At 43.4% G+C, this 21,448-nt stretch overlaps 2 protein-coding genes across 4 annotated transcripts in view; one reads left to right on the top strand and one right to left on the bottom strand.

The window, feature by feature from the left end:
- Nucleotides 1-586: 586 nt before the first annotated feature.
- On the bottom strand, nt 587-2,796 carry LOC132491962 (zinc finger protein 131-like). 3 transcript variants are annotated; one of them, XM_060101055.1, is made up of 3 exons: nt 2,696-2,796; nt 1,732-2,478; nt 587-1,629 (listed from the first exon to the last, which is right to left on the bottom strand). In XM_060101055.1, the coding sequence occupies exons 2-3, from the start codon at nt 2,461-2,463 to the stop codon at nt 589-591; spliced, it is 1,773 nt and encodes a 590-aa protein (XP_059957038.1). In that variant the 5' UTR covers nt 2,464-2,478; nt 2,696-2,796; the 3' UTR covers nt 587-588. The 3 variants fall into 3 exon arrangements, with proteins under 3 accessions (XP_059957038.1, XP_059957037.1, XP_059957039.1); XM_060101054.1 differs by having other exon boundaries at nt 587-2,478; XM_060101056.1 differs by lacking the exon at nt 2,696-2,796 and having other exon boundaries at nt 1,725-1,811.
- Nucleotides 2,797-10,096: 7,300 nt separating this feature from the next.
- Nucleotides 10,097-21,448, top strand: part of DCAF12 (DDB1 and CUL4 associated factor 12) — a 41,790-nt gene continuing 30,438 nt past the window's right edge. The window contains exons 1-2 of the mRNA XM_060101804.1: nt 10,097-10,468; nt 11,555-11,809. Coding sequence (XP_059957787.1) covers nt 10,391-10,468; nt 11,555-11,809 — 333 coding nt within the window. The 5' untranslated portion in view covers nt 10,097-10,390. The remainder of the gene's footprint in view (nt 10,469-11,554; nt 11,810-21,448) is intronic.

Raw genomic sequence — 21,448 nt, forward strand, 5'->3', positions numbered from 1 at the left:
TTAAACATTCTAGAAATTTGCCGCCGCCACCACCACCGTTTCTGTTGCAGAGATGACATCTGTGACTGTCAGGGTAGACAAGAGTGTTGTTCAAGCTAAAGAAAGCCAGAAGCCAAAATTTAACTGCACAGTAACAATGCACTTTTCTTCATGCAGCCTTGTGTATCCTATATATTCAAATGTTCTAACATGCATTAGAATACATAAACTTGTATTCTAATGATTTTACATTTGATTTTACAATATGGGGGAAAAAAAACTTGAGGAAGGACATGACTGGGCAAAGAGAGAAGGGAGAACCCTTACCACAATGAAAATAGATACATTCATACCCAACTATATAATAAGAATATAATCCGTTTCAGTTTTCCAGAAATATACTTCTCAAAGCTTCCCATTCACTTATGGGAAAGATCCCTCCTCCATGGCATCAAGTGGGGGAAAATCAGTTTGTTTCAACAGAAACAGTTCAACACAACAGGAAAGAGCTTAACTTTGGTCCACATGTCTGTTAGCTTAAGGACAGTCACACTGCCCATCAGTTCAAAAACTCAACACATAAATTTAAAAATATATTCATTTGTTATTTCATTCTAAAACTGGCATAGGTGTTCTGTTCTCATTTCCTGACTTTTCAGCTTGGGAATCCACCGTTGATTTGGTCTCTAAACCCTCAGCATCTTCGTGATCTTCTCTGGCCGCCTCAGCAGCATCTGCTTGGGTAGGCTCTCTCTCCTCTTGGTTCATGATTTCAGGGGTCACTTGATCCAAGTCTGCTTCTAGAAGCTCAGTTTGTACTTCCATTGGCATCTGATTTACCCGTTCAACATGCAGCTCCTCTACATGTACTTCGGTACCTTCTTCAGTCTGAATTCGACCCACTTCTAGATAACTTACCTGGACCTGTTCTGGAAGCTCGTTCATATGTGAATCGTGCACTTGGCTGTCCTGGAGCAGATCTGGGTGGACCTGTTCCACAGTCACTTGTGCTGAATCCACTTGAACCTGAAGCAATGGTAACACGTGCACCTTCCCAACTTGTTCTATAATAGTCATTGATGTCACAGGTTCAGTTTGCACACGTGTTTCTACTGAAAGAACTTCTTCAGTTACTAGACGCTCTGAAATATTATGAGCATCACTGAGATGCCTCCTTAATTCATTTCCTTGCATAAACCACAAGTCACACAAAGTACAATGGTTGGGTTTATCTCCAGTGTGTATTACCAAGTGATCTTTGAACTGGTCCCAGCTGTTAAACACACTATTACAGACCTGACATTCATAAAGCTTCTTTCTTCCCTTTTTTGCCCCCACTCCAGTTTGGCATGCAGTCAGGTGACATTTCAGGGTGCTATTTCTAGCAAATCGTTCATGACAATTCGGACATTCAAAAGGTTTTTCACCTGTATGCTTTCGAAGATGCTCTTTAAAATGTCCAAAGTGGTCAAACTGTTTCTCACAGTACTGACATATGTGAATATTTTTCCCAGTTCTTTGCTTCTTACTGACTCCACCTTCTTCAAGGTGGTAACAATTGAGGTGCTGTTTCCACGCGCTCTCCCGAAGATACCTTTTATTGCATATTTCACACTTGAAACTCTCAGTGGAGTGTGATTTCATGTGTTCCTTAAAATGGTAAAACAATTTAAATGAACGCTTACATTTCTCACAATGGAACAAGTCCTTCACATGTGACAGCTGAAGTTCCACAATTTCAATACCTTCTACCTGTTTGCTTGTGGGGTCAGAGGCACAGCCATCTTCATCTTTAATCTGCCCTTTTCTATCACCCTGACGGTACTTGCTGGTGATATCTGCCAATAATGCCAGAGCGGAATCATCAGAGGAACCTGTGCTCTGAATATACTTTATGGACTGCCTGGCAGTAGCCACATCCTCTAATGTTTCAATGCCTTCATCTTCCACTTCGATTGTGCCTTCAGCAATCTCCACCTCGATTTCAACAGGTTCAGATTCTGCAGACGGCAATGACTCCGTGATAACATTTGAAGTTTCTGCAATCTTTCTTTTTTTTGCTTCACTTTTTCCTGTGGTAGTTTCCTCTAGTGGAGCTGAGTTTTCTTTGTTCCTGACTTCAAGGGCTTTGATAGCTTCAAGCATTTGTAGAAACTCTGCTGCTTTCCATACATCGTTGGCTTCTTCTTCTCCTTGTATCATTAATTTTGCTGTATATCTGAACTCAATCAAATGACGAAAGGCCATTTTACTAACACCTTCTATCTCCACCAAAGGTTCCTGAGTAAACTCCTGAAAGAATTTGTAAAAGAACTTGCTGCAAGCAGCCAAAACAGCCTTGTGGGCCTTAAAATGGTGTCCGTCGACAATCAGGGTGATGTCAGTAAACCGGTCCTGCTCTCGCTGTTCATTCAATCGGTCCAGGATCATTTTATGATGTTCAGGGAACTCCTGAAGGCATTCCATCGTCTCTTCGGCCTCCATGGCCGTCGGGCTGTTCTACAAAAGAGGAGCATGATAACGTACACCCATGAGCTCGGGCTGAGGAACAAAACCCCTAAAGCATAAAACAACAAAAAACAAAACCCCAGCAACGTGAAAAGAAGGGGGGAGGGTGAGACAAGAGGAGAGGAAGGCGAGGGAAGAAAGAAAGGCGAGCCGGGCGGCCGCCGAGCGTTGGGGGCCGGAGCCGCGGCCGCGGGATTCCGAGCCTGACCTAATTGGAGTCGGGAGACGCGAGCTGGAGCGGGGTGGGCACAGCGCCGGAGGCCCCGGGCTCCGGGGCGCGCAATTCCGGCAGGGGAGGAGACCCGACAGCCGCCGCCGCCCTCTAACGGCCCGCCAAGCCCTTCGGCCCGGCCCTGGCTCCCGCCGCCCCGGGACCCGGTCCGGCCCGCGGCCCACTACGACCCCCGGGTCGCCTCTCCTTCCCCCTCCCGCCCTCTTCTGCAGGCGGACTCTTAACCACTGCACCACCAGGGAAGCCCTTGGTAATTATCTTTTAATTAGTTTCTGGAAATTTGCTATTTTTGTTATCAGAACAAAAATGTTATTATGTAATTGCCTAATGATAAGGAATCCTTGCTCCACTTTGTAAGTCATTTTACTTTTCTATCTTTTTTTAATTTTTATAAATTTACTTATTTTATTTATTTTTGGCTGTGTTGGGTGTTCGCTGCTGCACGTGGGCTTTCTCTAGTTGCAGCGAGCGGGGTCTATTCTTTGTTGAAGTGCATGGGTTTATTGTAGTGGCTTCTCATTGCAGAGCACAGGCTCTAGGCGCACGGGCTTCAGTAGTTGTGGCTCACAGGATCTAGAGCACAGGCTCAGTAGTTGTGGCGCACGGGCTTAGTTGCTCCACGGCATGTGGGATCTTCCCGGGCCAGGGCTCAAACCCACGTCCCCTGCATTGGCAGGTGGATTCTCAACAACTGCACCACCAGGGAAGCCCTACTTTTCTATCATTAACTGATGCCTACGTGTTTGTTTTTATGCCAAGATTTCCTTACATTTGAGACAACAGATATAGCTGGTAAAAGATACTTCAATAAAATTGTACATAATATTCTTTTAAAATTCTTACATTTATATTTAATTCCCAATTAGGCATTTGGGAAAAGTATGAAGGAGGTAGAATGACACTGTGAAATGTATTTTTTAATGAGCCATTTTTTGCTTATCTTTTTCCAAATAAATTAATGAGTTTATAAGTGGAAAAGTTTCATCTCTTCTTTTTCTTTCTTATCTTATTGAGATTACACATAAAAGTGAGATTCTTTAAGTGTAAAGAGGAAGAGAAAACAAGGAACCTGGATAATTAAAACACTATTTCAATTCCTAAATGGTTAGAAATTGTCTGTATTTACAAATTCTATCAGTGTGTGTCAAATTATACCTAAAATGCAGAAACAGAATTTCTGGTCTCAAAGTAGTTGATATTCTGGCTAAAATATTTCAGGTTCTGAATAAAGATAAAACATAAGAATACTAGGAAAATGTAAAATAAATACCAATTACAAGTTCAACTGGGTCCAGATATTTAACATGGCAGAGTTGAAAAAATGACAGAGATCCTGGGTTCCATTTCTCACTCATGGGCTATCTGCCTATGTGACTTGACTTTTTTGGCTTCAGTTTTCTATAAAAGTATGAGTTTAATGAGATGAGCTATCTTTATAGTATCTTCCACCTTTAATAATCTATGCCCCAGCGTCTGGAAAAATTTCCACAGGGGTGAAATAATTACCATTCACATGCCTGAAGTCTTCTAACATTTTTACATCACAAGAGAGCAGTTATTAAGCACTTACCACCTGTGCCAGTTCATGTTCCTATGTCTTCCAGGTCTCTTTTTTTTACTATGTTTTATTATAGTTTGTATGAATTAAAATTCCAAGTACTTTTCCTAACAGAAATGCTTTCCTCCTGAGCCATTTGCCAGCAAGGATAGTTAATTAGCTCGAACACATTAAGGGAAGTGTGTCATAGCAACATCTGCTTTGTTTGTTCCAAGGAATCTATGCAAATAAACAAGAGAAATTACTGTTACTAAGCGTATATAACACAATTCAATTTGTCCAAAGTATTTTATAGTATTTCTTGTTATTTATTCTTCCCGGCAAGACCAAGACAAAGAGGAGGTAAGAGGTTAGCAGGTCCTGGGTCCCCCGCCCATTGATGGGCTTCCTACAGCATATTGCATTGTGATGGAATGGTTACAAGGACTGATTTGGAGGGGTTGAAGTGAAGGAGATGGGAATTGTTTAGTTTTTTATTTAAGTATATAAAATAGTATAGTTTGAAATAATCTTTTAAAAGAACTATATATGGATATATAGACACAGATACAGTTACATACAAAAAAAGAATTGGAAGATCACACATCAAGATGTAAACAGTTGCTATCTGGAGGCTGGAATTATGGGCAATTTATTTTTTGTCTTTTTTTTCCTTTCTTGCTTTCCAAGTTTATACCTTGAGCATATATTATTTTTTAATTAGAAAAAAAGCTACCTTAAATAAGTAAATAGATTTACCCAAGATTCTGGAAGCGAGTTATTGCAGCATTACTCTCATCACAGTTTCTTCCTTATGCCTACTATTAACACCACCATGAACATACCTAGAGCACTTTGTAAAACATACATTTGACTTACTCTTCATTCAGTCATTCAACATCTAGGGAATACATCAAATATGCTAGGTGCCTTCCCACGCACTAGGGATGTGGAGGTGAATAAGGGTGTCCTTTGCTTGAGTAGCTCTCAAGCTAGTGGGAGAGACAGACATAGTGGGAGAGAAAACAGACCATTACAATACAGTGTGACAAATTAACCATGAACATTTTCTGTGAGGGCACAGAAGAAGAGTATCTTAGCCAGGTTGAAAGATGAGTGATGGTAGGAGGGGACCAGTCACGGAAAAGGTGATTCTCAAGTCCAAGAAATTATTTACTAAGAATGAATGATTCTTATTAGATGTGGGAATGAGTGGACAAACCAGAGACACTTTTCTTAATCTTGGGAGGAAGTTTCAAATTGCATTCATTCATTAATTTATTCATTTATTCAACAAATATTTGTTGAGTGCTAGCATGTGCTAGGCACTAGAGATATAATGGTAGCAAAAATAACCATAGTCCCTGTTCCTGAGGAGCTTATATTCTAATGGAGGAGAAAGACATTAATCAAATAATCATACAAATAAATGTAAAATTTTAATTGTGTTAAGTGCTACAAAGGAGAAGTGTATGGTGCTATGAAACTGATAATGGGGAAGGGAAGGATTACTAGTCAAGGAGGCCAGGGAACACTTTCCTGAGGAAGTAATGTTTAAACTGAGATCCAAAGAATGACTAAGTATTACAACAGCAAAAAGGCAAAAAGAGTGAACCAAATAGAGGTAAAGCTGTTCACAGGCCCTGTGGCAGTAGGGAGCATTTTGGTTAGGAAGGATTGAAAGAGGGGCAGTATGGCTGGACCTGAGGAAGGGGGAAGACTATGGTATGAGATGTGGCTGGAGTCAAGTTAGGAACCAGGTCATGCAGGGTCTTATAGGCCAGATTAAGGATTTTATCTTTATCCAAAGAGCAAGAGAAAGACACTGAAGAAAGTTAACCTGGAGGTGAGAATGGGGATGACTTGTTCAAATTTGCATTTAAAAAGATAAGTATCTGCAGAATGCAGAACAGAATAACAAAAGAGGTCAGAGTGGATGCTGGTAGTTCTTCTAGGAGACCTTCACAAATGGCGGGACCAATAGGTGACAGACTTGGACTAGGGTAATGGAGAGATGTGAATTGACTCAAGATACTAATAAGGTAAAATAATTAGGACTTGGTGATGGAATAGATGTGTGAGTGTGTGAAAGAAGAGGGTACAAGAATTGGGAGAGAACTTCCCTGGTGGCACAGTGGTTAGGAATCTGCCTGCCAGTGTAGGGGACACAGGTTTGATTCTTGGTCCGGGAAGATCCCACATGCCATGGAGCAACTAAGCCCGTGCTCCACAACTACTGAGCCTGTGCTCTAGAGCCCACGAGCCACAACCACTGAAGCCTTCGTGACTAGAGCCTGTGCTCCTCAACAAGAGAAGCCACCGCAATGAGAAGCCTGCACACCACGATGAAAAGTAGCCCCCACTCGCCTCAACTAGAGAAAGCCCGTGCACAGCAATGAAGACCCAAAAGAGCCATAAATAAATAAATAAATAAATAAAATTTAAAAAAAAAAGAATTGGGAGAGATAAAGGTGATTTCCAGATTTTCATATGTCTGGAGAGTATTTTTGTTTTGTTTGTAGAGCTGAGGGCAAAGTGATGAATTCAACGTCCTCTCAGGTTCATTTCAGCCTACAGTATGGTTTAAAATTTTTTCCCCTTCCTAGCCTGATTGTCTCTTATAAAGTACAGAGGAGGAGCCCAGGTGAAAGAATTTAGAATGTTTAACTTTTTTAATTAATTATTTTTAAAATTTATTTTATTCTTGGCTGCGTTGGGTCTTCATTGATGCGAGCGGGCTTTCTCTAGTTGCGGTGAGCAGGCTTCTAATTGCAGGGGGTGTCTCTTGTTGCGGAGCACCGGCTCTAGGTGTGCGGACTTCAGTAGCTGTGGTTCACAGGCTCTAGAGCACAGGCTCAGTAGTTGTGGCGCACAGGCTTAATTGCTCCACGGCATGTGGGATCTTCCCAGACCAGGGATCAAACCTGTGTCCCTTGCACTGGCAGGCGGATTCTTAACCACTGCACCACCAGGGAAGCCCCTAGAATGTTTGTTTGCTTTTTTCTTTCTTTTTTTTTTTTTTTGGCCGTTCCGTGCGGCATGCAGGATCTTAGTTTCCCGACTAGGGATCGAACCTGTGTCCCCTACAGTGGAAGCATGAAGCCCTAACCACTGAACCACCAGGGAATTCCCATAGAATGTTTATTTCTTTATATTGAGGTATACATACATAAACTGCACAAATCTTAAATGTACAGCTTGATGAAATTTTACATATGTATACACTAGTATAATCACCACCAAGGTCAAGATATAGAATTTTCCAGCACAGCAGAAGCCTCCTTGGGTTCTCTTCCCAGCTAGTAACCACCAAGAATAATGACTATTCTGACTTCTATTACTGTGATATTGTGATATAAGAAATATATACATTTGATCATGACACAAGAGCTCCTAAAACTCTTTTCCCAAATGATAATGGTTAGAGGAGCAGCTCTTATTATTCATAATAAGTCCCTTTCAACCATACTTGAGTTTATGTTAATGGGGTGACTCAAGATGGGCCCCTAGGTAACTTTAGGATGGGGGCTATTTGCCAGGGGAACCAACCTTGTGATTAGAGCATTGGAACTTTCAGCCCCACCCTCTCAACCACCAGGAAGGGGAGAGGGACAGGGAATTGAGTTAATAAATGGCTAATGATCTAATCAATCATGCCTATATAATGGAACCTCCATATAAACCCTAAACTATAGGGTTTGGAGAACTTCCAAGTTGGTGGACATATCCACGTGCCATGACAGTAGCACACCCCAAACTCCATGGGGACAGAGGTTCCCATGCTCAGGACCCTTCCAGACCTCACCCTATGTACCTCTTCATCTGGTTGTTTATTTGTATCCTTTTTAAAGTTCTTGATAATAAACCAGTAATAGTATTTATTTCCCTGAGTTCAATGACCAATTACGGCAAATTATCGCACCTGAAGAGGTCATGGGAACCCCAGTTTATCTTTTTTACCATTGATTGACATTTGAACTATTTCCAGTTTAGGGCTATTATGAATAAAGTTGCTATGAATATTCTTGTAAATGCCTTTTGGTGGACATAAACACTCATTTCTGTTGGGTTTACAACCAGAAGTAGAACTGCTCCATCACAAGGTACACGTGTTTAGCTTTGGTAGGTACTGCCACAGATTTCTTCAAATTGTTTGTACCAATTTACACACCCTCTAGCAATATATGAGTTCTAGTCATTCTACCTCCTCACCAATAGTTCATATTATCAGTCTTTTAAAAACAATTGTAAACTTTTAAACTTTCAAATAAATCTTCATTCTATTTTATTTCCACAGAAATGGTGAGCTCTGCTGGAAGGTGCATTCGGGGATAGTTCCTGGGATGTCAAAAGGAAGTGCACCAACCTCGAGGATGAAGTTACAGCCTGTGACACTGGCAGAGGAGACCAAGATTCAAGGGCAGCCCAACAAAAACCTAGAGATTCTCAAAGGAATTCCAGATTCTTGTCCTCAGTCATCCAGGGCATTGTGAGGCAAGACAGAATTGGAACAACAGGCTCAAAAAAGGAAGCTGACCCACTACTGACCACTCACTGCATGTATGTCTCTGAAGGGATAGGTCTGACCAAGTAAGACGGGGCTGCCTTTCCCAAGGTGGCATTAGGGGTTAGTGGCCATGCTGACTTGGGATGGCGGAGGACACTATCTCAATCTGGTCTTTGGTTCCGCTTGGAAAACAAATCCAAATCTCCTCGTAGGCAGAACTTCAGATGGGCCAACAGAGATCCCTGGAGGTATGAGGCCTGAAGCCTGAAGGGATCAGCGGGTAACTAGGCACTACAGCCTGAGGGCCGTCAGCCCCAAGGAAGAGCTTCCTGCTTCCTCAAAGGATTTCTTTGCCTGAGGAAAGGTGGGAGCTGGCACACAAATCCATACAGAATCTTCTGAAAATGGAGGCAAGGGTGATCCTGAAGAAGCCCCCTTGTCTGGTGACCAATGACAGCCCTAACTGGACTGACAAGTTAAAGGCTCCTCTCTTTGTGGTTCAGAATTTCACCCAATCTGCCTTATGGAGACATAACCTGGGCCCCAAGGAAGAGGCAGGCAGTAGTCCCCTGTTCTAGTCCTCACCCTAGGACTGCATGGAAGACGTAAGAAACATAAATTATGGAGGGAGGCCTATTTCATAGAGCACAAAAGACTGTGGCCGGCAGGTCACGGGACTCTAAAGGGAGGCAAAGTCCCACGCAGCAGGTGAGAAGAGGTGACTGAGAGGCTGCTGCGATTAGGGCAACACAGAGGGTCAGGCGGGGGGAGGGGGCGGGAGGAGGCCAAAGGAGGGAGAAGACTGAGTGGAAAATGAAGCCTGAGAGCTCCCCAGGAGTGGGGAGAGGGTGGCCTGAGGCCCTGGGTCTGGTGTTGGGGGGACCTGGGCTGACTGTGCCCAGCGTGGATTTCGAGTCGGACACCACCTTGCGGGTTGCCTCCTCTCATAGTGTCCAGCCCTTGGCGCCAGGGCCAAGGTTTGGGGAAACGTGCAGCGCTCAAAGGGAGATAACCAGCGGTGAATGCGGGGTAAAGGCGTGTTGGGAGGGATTCCTTCCCCGAGCGAGGGTAATCGCCCTCACTTCCGGGTGCCTGCGGAGGGCGGGTGGGGCTCCGAGGTCGGGGGCCAGAACCCAGATTCCTTTGCCCCCAGGTCGCCCACCTCCAGCGGCAGTCAAACCACCGTTGAAAAAGGGCTGGCGGCTGCTGAGCAACTGCCGCGAACTCTACAGTGACTCCTAAACCCAATCCTTCTGTCCGCACTGCATCTCCGTGGCGACGCGCTACGAAATGCGGCTGCGCGGGGATGACGAAGCGCGGGCGAAAGGGAGAGGGTGTTTTGGTTCCAACCGCTCGCCGTCCTTTCCAGATTTGGTCGTTGGAAAGCTTCGGGTTCCTGTCTTCCCTTCCCCTTCCCCTTCCCTTTCCCAGCCCCGGTCCTCCCTCCCTCCCTCCTTCCCTTCTGCCTGCCTCCCTGTTTTTCTACTGCCGCCCGGGGTCCGGGCCATTTTCCGGACCGGACGCACTACGGTGCGCGGCCCCGGGGCCCAGTATATGACCTGCCGTCTTGCTCCCGCTCGCTTCCCCCGCCCCATGTGGCTGCGGGGCCGCGGCGGCGCTGTCCACTATGGCCCGGAAAGCAGTTAGCAGGAAGCGGAAAGCGCCCGCTTCGCCGGGAGCTGGGAGCGACGCTCAGGGCCCACAGGTGAGGGCTTAGAGGCCGGGCCCCGGGTGGTAAGGCCGAGGCACCCAGAGGATAGGGTTCGCAAATCAGGGAACCGGAACGAGGTCCAAGGTCTTGGGGGGACGGGGGGCGGGTGAAGAGCGGAGCCCTGGTCAATAGGATCCGGGCTGGGCCCGCAGGAGTTCACTGGAAAGCAGATAGGCCGCAGGGGTGAAGAGCTAAAGGGGAACGTGAAAACGAGACATATTCCGGGGAGGCCTGCAGCCGGGAACGGGGCTTGAGGAGGAAACAAACTTGGTCTCTGAGGAAGGGAAACCGAAGTCGAGGAGAATCGGGAACAAAACCTCCCGTAAAATACCGGGAGAGACAGTGAAGTCCGCCTTCCTGTGGCCCGGGGAAGGGGAGATGATTGCGTCTCTCATATAGGAATGAGCCTCCCTTTGGATACCCAAACTCTGAGCTGGGCCTTTTGGCACTTGGACCCCTAGATGAAACAGCAGGTTCCAGGTATCACTCCTGTCCTGCTCTCTGGGTCTCTTCAGACTCAGATTTCCCGTGCCTCCCACCCCATTGGTGTTTGATTTTTGGAATTCTGTAATTGCTTGGAGCGTGGACCTGGTGACAGGAAGGCGGCCACTGATCCCTATCCCTGAAAGACCTGGGACCCCAGTTGGGCTCCTTGGGTTGCACCGTCCATGCTTCACGGGGAGTACAGGCTGAGAGGGAGAAGGGGGCCCATTAGAGATGCAGCCCAGGTCTGTATGTTAATCTCTCGGCCCTTTACTCCCTTCTCTATCAAGGATAGCTTTAAGGTACCTGAATCCTTCACTTATAAAAGGCCTTAGTAAACCTTTCGTACTTTATTCTGCTTACATTCCTTTCTTTTTTCAGCCCTTGTTTTCCATAGGTATCACTATGAGCAGCATCTTTTCAATGTTGGAAGAGTTAAACTGGACTTCTAGATTGACTTTCCTGTTCCATTGTATTTGTATTTCTGTTGTATGTAAATCCTGCAGGATGAGTTCTTAGTGATTTCTCCAATACAGTAGGATCCCTTATTCTGACAAAGGTAGCCAAAGCAGTGATTTCTAATTTTGCTTTCCACAGTTTGGCTGGGATCACTCACTTCACAAAAGGAAAAGACTCCCCCCAGTGAAGAGATCCTTAGTGTACTACCTGAAGAACCGAGAAGTCAGGCTACAGAATGAAACCAACTACTCTCGAGTATTGCATGGTTATGCAGCACAGCAACTTCCCAGCCTCCTGAAGGAGAGAGAGTTTCACCTGGGGACCCTTAATAAAGTGTTTGCATCTCAGTGGCTGAATCATAGGCAAGTGGTGTGTGGCACAAAATGCAACACGGTAAGTTTCTGGGTGGATGTGAACTTTCTCCTAGTTCTGGATGTATGGCTCCACATGCCCTAGAATCTCTCACTGCTGGTTTTCCCCATTAGTTCTTCGGGGGAGGAGATTGCCTTATTCTCCTTTCCATTCCCTCCTATCTGTTCATGACTTCTTCTCTTTTCTATTCCTTTTCGCACTTCCACATTTCTTTTCTGGTATATCTTCAGAGGAGTCTGTTTCTTTAGGCCTCTTGCCATATGGATATGCCACTGCTTCTTGATTTTTTTCCCCCCGTTTTTATGTTGTCTTTTAAGTCAGAGGCCTCAGAGGAAAGAATGATGGTCTGGGCATCATTCAGGATACAGGATAGTGAAAACCTAGGTGTTGTCTGCTAGGCTAAGGGCATATGTAGAAGTATTTAAACTCGTACTTGGCTAAAGATAGGAATAAGACAAACACTCTCTTTTTAGGGGATAGAATTTAAAGATGTATTTCCTATAAGAAAGGGCAGGGAAGTATGTTCGGTGGTATATTTCAGGATGTATTGGGTTGGCCAAAACATTCATTTGGGTTTTTCCATTAGATTTTATGAAAGACACGAACAAACGTTTTGGCCAATCCAATAAATGTTTGGTCTTTGCAAAGTAGCCTTCTGAAAAGGATTCAGTAGCAAGAAAAATTGAATATGACATGAGTAGGAGAATATTTTTACGTAGAATGACTTAGAAGATAGTTAGTTATAAGTGAATGAAGGGGAAATTTTATCAGTAAATTTAATTGAACCAGAACAATTAAAGGCATGGATAAAATGTCAATCCATGATTGGATATTGTGGATATGATTGGAACAGAAGAGCACAAATAGCATGATGTCAGAGGCATGGCAAGTGAGAAAAGACGGGGCCTGCACGTGGTAAGTGATTTTTTTTTTTTTTAATAAATTTATTTATTTATTTATTTTTGGCTGCTTTGGGTCTTTGTTGCTGTGCGCAGGCTTTCTTTAGTTGCGGCGAGCCGGGGCTACTCTTTCATTGTGGTGCGCAGGCTTCTCATTGCGGTGGCTTCTCTTGTTGCAGAGCACGGGCTGTAGGCACGCCGGCTTCAGTAGTTGTGGCACACAGGCTCAGTAGTTGGGGCTCACGGGATTAGTTGCTCTGCGGCCTGTGGGATCTTCCTGGACCAGGGCTTGAACCCGTGTCTCCTGCATTGGCAGGCGGATTCTTAACCAGTGCACCACCAGGGAAGCCCTGGGAAGTGATTCTGATTAACATGTGAGAAAAGATCAGATGTAGGTCCAGCTGCTCTCTGTTTTCACCTCACCCTGGGTGAATAGACAAGAAATGTCATAATGGCTGGGTGAATTTACCCTGGACAGAAACACATCTTGCATTAATTGAAAGAGAAGATGGCGCTAGATCAAGGAAGTCTTAAGTACTAGGAGAAGTATTTATTTATAAAGGACATAGGCAAAGGTTTAAACATGAGTTTTAAGGAACCATATGACATCATGGTGGTTGAGGCCAAGCTTTCATTTCCTCTTTTGTTGAAGGTTGCTTGTTATAAAGAAGCCTTTCAAAACTAAATAGTGGTGGCAAGCTCCTCCAAAACTTCCTTTTCCTAGTCTCTCGGGTCACTACTCTTGGTGTAAGAGAACTGTCGTCATTGTCTCTTGGATTAGGAAGGGTCTTCCACTTAGAGGAATTCGTTTCACACCCCATACCGATACAAACCATCATAGTGTTTTGCCCCAGCAAATGTTGCTGAATTTTAAACTGAATTAATCATCGTAGTCTCCTGCTTCTTGACTTTATTGACCCTCTTTTGAAGGTGAGAATAATGTTGAGTAGTAATTTCACCTACTCTTGATACGTGCCTCTTTCCGTCTTCCTGTTTCCTCATGACTTAAAGTGTTTAAGTGGAGTCTTGCTTTCTTTTCTTTTTATAGTTAGTGTTTTCCTTTGCTTAGCTGTCAGAACCAAAATTGGGAACCAGGAACAGTGTTCTTGTCTGAACTTGGTAATATTTGGCAAATGATTCTCTTATCTGTGCCTTTGTTTTCCCATCTGTGAAATGCAAGTGCCGAGAAGGTAGCTGTATACATCTTGGGAAATATTTCAAGTTAGCAATATCTTACTTGTTCAAAAATAGTAGTGGTGATAATGAATCCAAAGCCTTTTCCAATGCTCTTGGCACTCCCTGGGACTTCCCTCAGTTTAAAAGGAAAATTACTTAAATAGTTAGCACTATCTTTGGATAATATCTGAAGAGTTTGGGGAGGGAGGAGTTCATGTTGGATTCTCAATAGTCAATTAAGTTTTGATGTATTGAAATGTTACCATCAGTGAAATGACTTAAATGTATTTCGTAGGAAAGGTATACCACAACTATTTATATTCTAAAATAGTCTTTTAATATGTATCTGCGGGTTAGAAGTGCTTTTTCTCTTGGCTGCTGTTGGTATTCATGAGCGTTTAACTAAGTGTACACAGGTGCTAAAAAGTTAGGCCATTTCCAAGTTAACTGACTTGGGGCTATAGTATAGAAACATTTGCTGAGGCAGTGGGTCATCCTCTGTGAAAAAAGCAGTAGAGGTTTTGTAAATTATTCTGTAGCTTGATTGGTGGGGTGGGAATTTCCCTGTGCTATGGGCTAACACTCAAACTAGGGACAGTCCATTCAACCTCTCTGAATTCCCTGGGCCTAATAAGCACAGGAATAAGATTGCTAGCCTATGTTTTTTTTTTTTTGCGGTACGCGGGCCTCTCACTGTTGTGGCCTCTTCCGTTGCGGAGCACAGGCTCCGGACACGCAGGCTCAGCGGCCGTGGCTCACGGGCCCAGCCACTCCGCGGCATGTGGGATCTTCCAGGACCGGGACACGAACCCGTGTCCCCTGCATCGGCAGGCAGACTCTCAACCACTGCACCACCAGGGAAGCCCTAGCCTATGTTTTTTTGCTTTTTTTTTTTTTTGCCACACCACACAGCAGGATCTTAGTTCCCCGGGGGATCGAACCCATGCCCCCTGCATTGGAAGCTCGGAGTCTTAACCACTGAACTGCCAGGGAATTCCCCAGCCTATGTTTTAATCATTAACAACATTACAACACTCATATTTTTACTAAATTATTTAAAGAAGGAGAGGTAGTATAACCTTAATTGAAATGTGGGTTTGGGAACCAGGATGGGTAGGTATATTTTCCTGGTTTAGTGTTACAAACTCAGGTTACGTACAGAGCCATATAGAAAAACAAAATAAGAGAAGCTTGCCACAAAAACGTTTGAAACAAAAAAACATTTGAAGAGGGGCTTCCCTGGTGGCGCAGTGGTTGAGAGTCTGCCTGCCGATGCGGGGGACACGGGTTCGTGCCCCGGTCCGGGAAGATCCCACATGCCGCGGAGCAGCTGGGCCCGTGAGCCATGGCCGCTGAGCGTGCGCGTCCGGAGCCCGTGCTCTGCAACGGGAGAGGCCACAGCAGTGAGAGGCCCACGTACCGCAAAAAAAAAAAAAAAAACATTTGAAGAGAAAATGTTTAGTTTTGTGCTTTCAATCAGTTGAAGTTTGAGAGGGGGTAAAGATTGAAGTTAGTGGTTTAGGATTCACATATGTATAAGGGATTATTAAAATTATTCTTTTACCATGGAGAGAGGGTAGAGAAGTCACTCTCGGGTTCCATAAACCTTCCCTAAAATTGCAAAAATATCATTAGATGTATATTTTCTGAGCATGATGTGGGAGGGTGGTGTAGGGGAGCAGTCCATAGATTTCATTACATTTTCGGAGGGAATATTGTGAGCCAAAAATGGGTAAGAACCATTGATATTGACAGAGGGTTTAAGAACAGAACCTTGGAGAACACCTACATTTATGGTGCAGGAAGATCTGCTGCAGGGGGAGCAGGGAGGTCAGAGGAGAACCAGGAGAGTACCAAAAACAATTCAAGAAAGTGGATATTTTGAGAGGGTTTGGTTTGGGAAGGATGGTGATAGGCAGAGTGATAATGTGTGCAGAGTTCGAGGTTTTTAATTTTAGACATGAACTCTTATTTCCCATATTTTGACTTTCAAGGACTCACTCACCTATAATAGATAACATTGCTCCTTGCAGCTAGAGTCAACCTCCACCACAGGGAACCATGAAGCCACTCAGTAAGAGGGTGTTAGAAAGGATTTACAAGGGTGATTTGGGGAAAGGCTTAAGTAAATAGGATTTTCACAGGAAAATCTCCTGTGGAATTATTTTCAGCAAGACCCCAAAGCCTAAGTGATAGTGCCAGGCTAACTCCTGTTGCCGGAGCTGCTTTTATCTTTCTCACCAACTCCCAAAGTAATGGTCAGAGGTATACTGCTGACTTCACAGGTAGGCTTGGTGGATCACAATGAAGCAGACAAGATGAGGCTTGGGCTGCAATTTGCTGCCAGATGAGAGGAAGAAGCACTTGGAGAAGCCTAATTTTGGGGGTGGGGTGGAATAGTAGTTACCAGGGTTGAGAAAATAGCTATAATATTATAAACTTGAGTTTACATATTCAAACTCCTGAAATCATAAAAGCAGCATATGAAACTCAGTTTGAGACACATGGAAACAAACAAAGGAAAAATGTGGGAGTTTTTTTCTGACTGGATTTTTTATTCATTCCTCCTCATATTACTATTTTATTTTCCCAGTGGCATTACAGCCCTTTAGAAAATGCTTTAAAATGCTTGCAGAATTCCTTGGGTTTGGCCAAGTGTACATCTCAGGTTAACAGCATTCTTTTTTTTTTGAATTTTATTTTATTTTTTATACAGCAGGTTCTTATTAGTTCTCTACTTTACACATATTGGTGTATACATGTCAATCCCAATCTCCCAACTCATCTCAGCACATCCCCCCCCCACCTCACCCCACTTTCCCCCCTTGGTGTCCATACGATTGTTCTGTACATCTGTGTCTCTATTTCTGCCTTGCAAACCAGTTCACCTGTACCATTTTTCTAGGTTCCACATATATGCATTAATATACCATATTTGTTTTTCTCTTTCTGACTTACTTTACTCTGTATGACAGTCTCTAGATCCATCCACGTCTCTACAAATTACCCAATTTTGTTCCTTTTTATGGCTGAGTAATATTCCATTGTATATATGTACCACATCTTCTTTATCCATTAGTCCATCGATGGGCATTTAGGTTGCTTCCATGAGCTGGCTCTTGTAAATAGTGCTGCAATGAACATTGGGGTGCATGTGTCTTTTTGAATTATTATGGTTTTCTCTGGGTATATGGCCAGTGGTGGGATTGCTGGGTCATATGGTAATTCTATTTTTAGTTTTTTAAGGAACCTCCATACAGTTCTCCATAGTGGCTGTATCAATTTACATTCCCACCAACAGTGCAAGAGGGTTCCCTTTTCTCCACACCCTCTCCAGCATTTTTTTTTTGTAGACTTTCTGATGACGCCCATTCTAACTGGTGTGAGGTGATACCTCATTGTAGTTTTGATTTGCATTTCTCTAATAATTAGTGATGTTGAGCAGCTTTTCATGTATTTGTTGGCCATCTGTATGTCTTCTTTGGAGAAATGGCTATTTAGGTCTTCTGCCCTTTTTTTTAATATAAATTTATTTTATTTATTTTTATTTTTGGCTGCGTTGGGTCTTCGTTGCTGTGCTCCAGCTTTCTCTAGTTGCGGCGAGCAGGGGCTACTCTTCATTGTGGTGTGCGGGCTTCTCATTGTGGTGGCTTCTCTTGTTGTGGAGCACAGGCTCAAGCAAGGCACTCGGGCTTCAGTAGTTGTGGCTTGAGGGCTCTAGAGTGCAAGCTCAGTAGTTGTGGTGCATGGGCTTAGTTGCTCCACGCGGCATGCGGGATCTTCCCGGACCAGGTCTGAAACCCATGTCGCCTGTATTGGCAGGCAGATTCTTAACTACTGTGCCACCAGGGAAGCCCTCTGCCCATTTTTTGACAGGGTTGTTTGTTTTTTTAATATTGAGCTGCATAAGCTGTTTATATATTTTAGAGATGAATCCTTTGTCAACAGCATTCTTATCCGTATGATCCTTCTATATTTTGTAGTTAGGATATTAACCTACTAATTGGGTTTTAGTTTTTTAAATGGCATGTGGTTATTCTTTGTCTAGTAAGAAATGTTCACAGTTATCCCAGAATTAGTCTTTATCTTATTTTGAGAATATTTGACTCTTTTGAGAGGAAGATTTTAGATGTGGAAGTGATAGAATTGCTATCTTGGCAAGTTCCTTCTGCTGGGCACATGTGCAGAAGTGTTTGTAGATTGAAAATCATTGTGTAAATGCTTCAAAAAGTCTAAAGTACTATGTCAAGTTAATTGATGTTATTAGGCTTTAGGAAGAGGAGCAGTAGGAATAAGTTTATGCCTCTTATATGTGATGGTGCTAGAGTTGGCTGCCCTTTTCTGACTTGTCTTCATCTTGAGAAGGCCTTGCTTGGATTAACGCAGGTATGGGCCCCAGGAATCCTGTTTCACGTAGTGTGTTGCAGACTTTAGTCACCCTCTGTATGAGAGGGAATTAATGGTCAAGAATGTTAGGGCGTGACCCATGTACTTAATGATCAGTTAATCTATAGCAAGAGAGACAGGAATATACAATGGACAAAAGACAGTCTCTTCAATGAAAATTGGTGCTGGGAAAACTGGACAGCTACTTGTAAAAGAGTGACAGAACATTTTCTCATACCATATACAAAAATAAACTCAAAATGGATTAAAGTCCTAAGTTTAAGAATGGAAACCAACAAACACCTAGAAGAAAATATAGGCAGAAAACTCTGACATAAATCATAGCGGTATTTTTTTGGGTATATCTCCTAAGGGAAAAGAAAAAAAGCATAATAAGCAAATGGGACCCAATTAAAAGCTTTTGCACAGCAAAGGAAAGCATCCACAAAATGAGAAGACAACATACTGAATGAGAGAAAATATTCGCAAGTGATATAAACAATAAGGGGTTAATACCCCAAATATGTAAACAGTTTATACAACTCAATATCAGAAGAACAAACAATCTGATTAAAAATTGGGCAGGGGGCTTCTCTGGTGGCGCAGTGGTTAAGAATACGCCTGTGAATGCAGGGGACACGGGTTCAAGCCCTGGTCCGGGAAGACCCCACATGCCGCGGAGCAGCTAAGCCCATGCACCACAACTACTGAGCCTGCACTCTAGAGCCCGCGAGCCACAACTACTGAAGCCCGCACCCCTGGAGCTCGTGCTGCACAACAAGAGAAGCCACCGCAATGAGAAGCCCACGCACTGCAATGAAGAGTAGCCCCCGGTCGCCACGACTAGAGAAAGCCTGCGCACAGCAATGAAGATCCAACTCAGCCAAAAACTAAATAAATAAAATAAATAAATTTATTTTTAAAAAAAGATTGGGCAGAAGGCCTGAATAGACATTTTTTCAAAGAAGACATACACATGACCAACAGGCACATGAAAAAATGCTCAATATCCCTAGTCATCAGAGAAATGCAAATCAAAACCACAGTGAGGTATCATTTCACACCTGTGAGAATGGCTATTATCAAAAAGACCACAAACAACAAATGTTGGTGAGGATGTGGAGAAAAGAGACCCCTTGTATGCTGTTGGTGGGAATGTAAATTGGTGCAGCCACTATGGAAAACAGCATGGAGGTTCCTCAAAAAACTAAAAGTAGAACTACCATATGATCCAGCAATTCTACTCCTGGGTATATATCCAAAGAAAAAGAAAGCAAAAACTCTTAATTCGAAAAGATAACGTGCACCCTAATGTTCATAATGTTCATAGCTGCATTATTTACAGTTGTATGGAAGCAACCTAAATGTCTTAACAATAGATGAACAGATAAGATGTGAGATATACAGACACACACAGAGACACACATACATACATATATATACATACACTTGCATACAACAATGGAATACTCCTCAACTGTAAAAAATGAAATTTTGCCATTTACGACAACATGGGTGGACCTGGAGGGTATTATGCTTAGTGTAATAAGTTAGAGAAAGACAATACTGTATGTTATCACTTATATGTGGAATCTAAAAAATAAAACGAATGTATATACAAAACAGAAACTGACTCACAGATATAAAGAATAAACTAGTGGTTTCCAGTGGGGAGAGGGAAGGGAGAGGGGCAAGATAGAGGTTGGGGATTAAGAGATACCAACTACTATGTATAAAATAAATAAGCTACAAGGATATATTGTACAACACAGGGAATATAGCCAATATTTTATAACAACTTTAAATGGAGTGTAAGCCATAAAAATTTTGAATCATTATGTTGTACACCTGAAATGAATATAATATTGTAAATTAGCTATATACTTCAATAAAAATTTAAAAATTAAAATAAAAGGTAAGGGCCTGAACAGCAGTCCTATGGAAGGATTCAAGAATTTTAGGGCAGCTTTTCTCAACAAGAATGTTGATGGTGTTTTGGTGGTTTCTTCCTTCTCTGGGACTTTACCTCATATTGCTGGAGATTTCACATTCTTGGCTTCTGCTCCATAGATGCCAGCAGTCCCCCTCTACCCTGCACCCTCAGTTATTGTGACAACCAGGCACATGCACGTGTACACGCAGGCACACATGCATGCATTTTCAAACATTGTGCCCTCAGTTGACAACCACCTCAGAGCTTGAGGAGGGCAGTTTTTCTCTTAAGTGATCTGAGCCCTTTATTTCAGGTATAGTCTGTTGGAAGCTTGGGATGTTGGAGAATGAACATAGGAGTAACATAGTGACTCTTGCACTCCAGGCTTTTTTTTTTTCTAGCTGGATCCTTGATAGACATTACAGTCAGAGAAAAAGGTCTTCTCAAGCTGACACATGGACGTTTTTTCTGTTGGAACGGGAGCAGTGCCTGGGTCTGGTTCAAGATGAATGAGAGTTTTTCCTGGTGATATCTAGGAGTATTGCTTTTTAGCTTGACCTTAAGCAGGATTCTTCATATATTTCCTGGTGTAGGAGATAAAAGGAAGAAACTGACCCAAAATTGGCAACTGGGTTCAATCCAGGATTATGGTTGGACTGCAACATTCGGCTTCTTTTTTTTTTTTAATTAATTTATTTCTGGCTGCGTTGGGTCTTCGTTGCTGCATGCGGGCTTTCTCTAGTTGTGGCAAGTGGGGGCTACTCTTCATTGCAGTGCATGGGCTTCTCATTGTGGTGGCTTCTCTTGTTGCAGAGCACAGGCTCTAGGCACGCGGGCTCAGTAGCTGTGGCTCGCAGGCTCAGTAGTTGTGGCGCACGGGTACAGAGTAGTTGCTCTGCAGCACGTGGGATCTTCCTGGACCAGGACTCGAACCCATGTCCACTGCATTGGCAGGGGGATTCTTAACCACTGCGCCACCAGGGAAGTCCCAACATTCAGCTTCTTAAACTGCTGATTCCACTTGAATGCCCTTATATGCCTTTGGATCCTTGGAGGCCATCAGTCCCTCTCACTTGTAGGTGGGGATGTTTTCATCAGGACAGTTTTTGAATGTGAGAAGAAATGGAGTAATATTTCTGCATTTCATTGGCTAGAATGTAGTGGGACAACTTTGTGGTTTGTGTCTGCTTTTACTAAATTTATAACCATTTATTGAGTTTCTCCCATGTATAGCAAGACACTGCTTCATGTGGGGTTGCGGTGATA

This window comes from Mesoplodon densirostris, chromosome 6, assembly GCF_025265405.1.
Source record: "Mesoplodon densirostris isolate mMesDen1 chromosome 6, mMesDen1 primary haplotype, whole genome shotgun sequence".
Lineage (NCBI taxonomy): Eukaryota > Metazoa > Chordata > Mammalia > Artiodactyla > Ziphiidae > Mesoplodon > Mesoplodon densirostris.

What these genes read in the sequence shown, in the direction of transcription:
- LOC132491962 (XM_060101054.1), bottom strand. Translation starts at nt 2,463, where the DNA reads ATGGAGGCCGAAGAGACGATGGAATGCCTTCAGGAGTTCCCTGAACAT.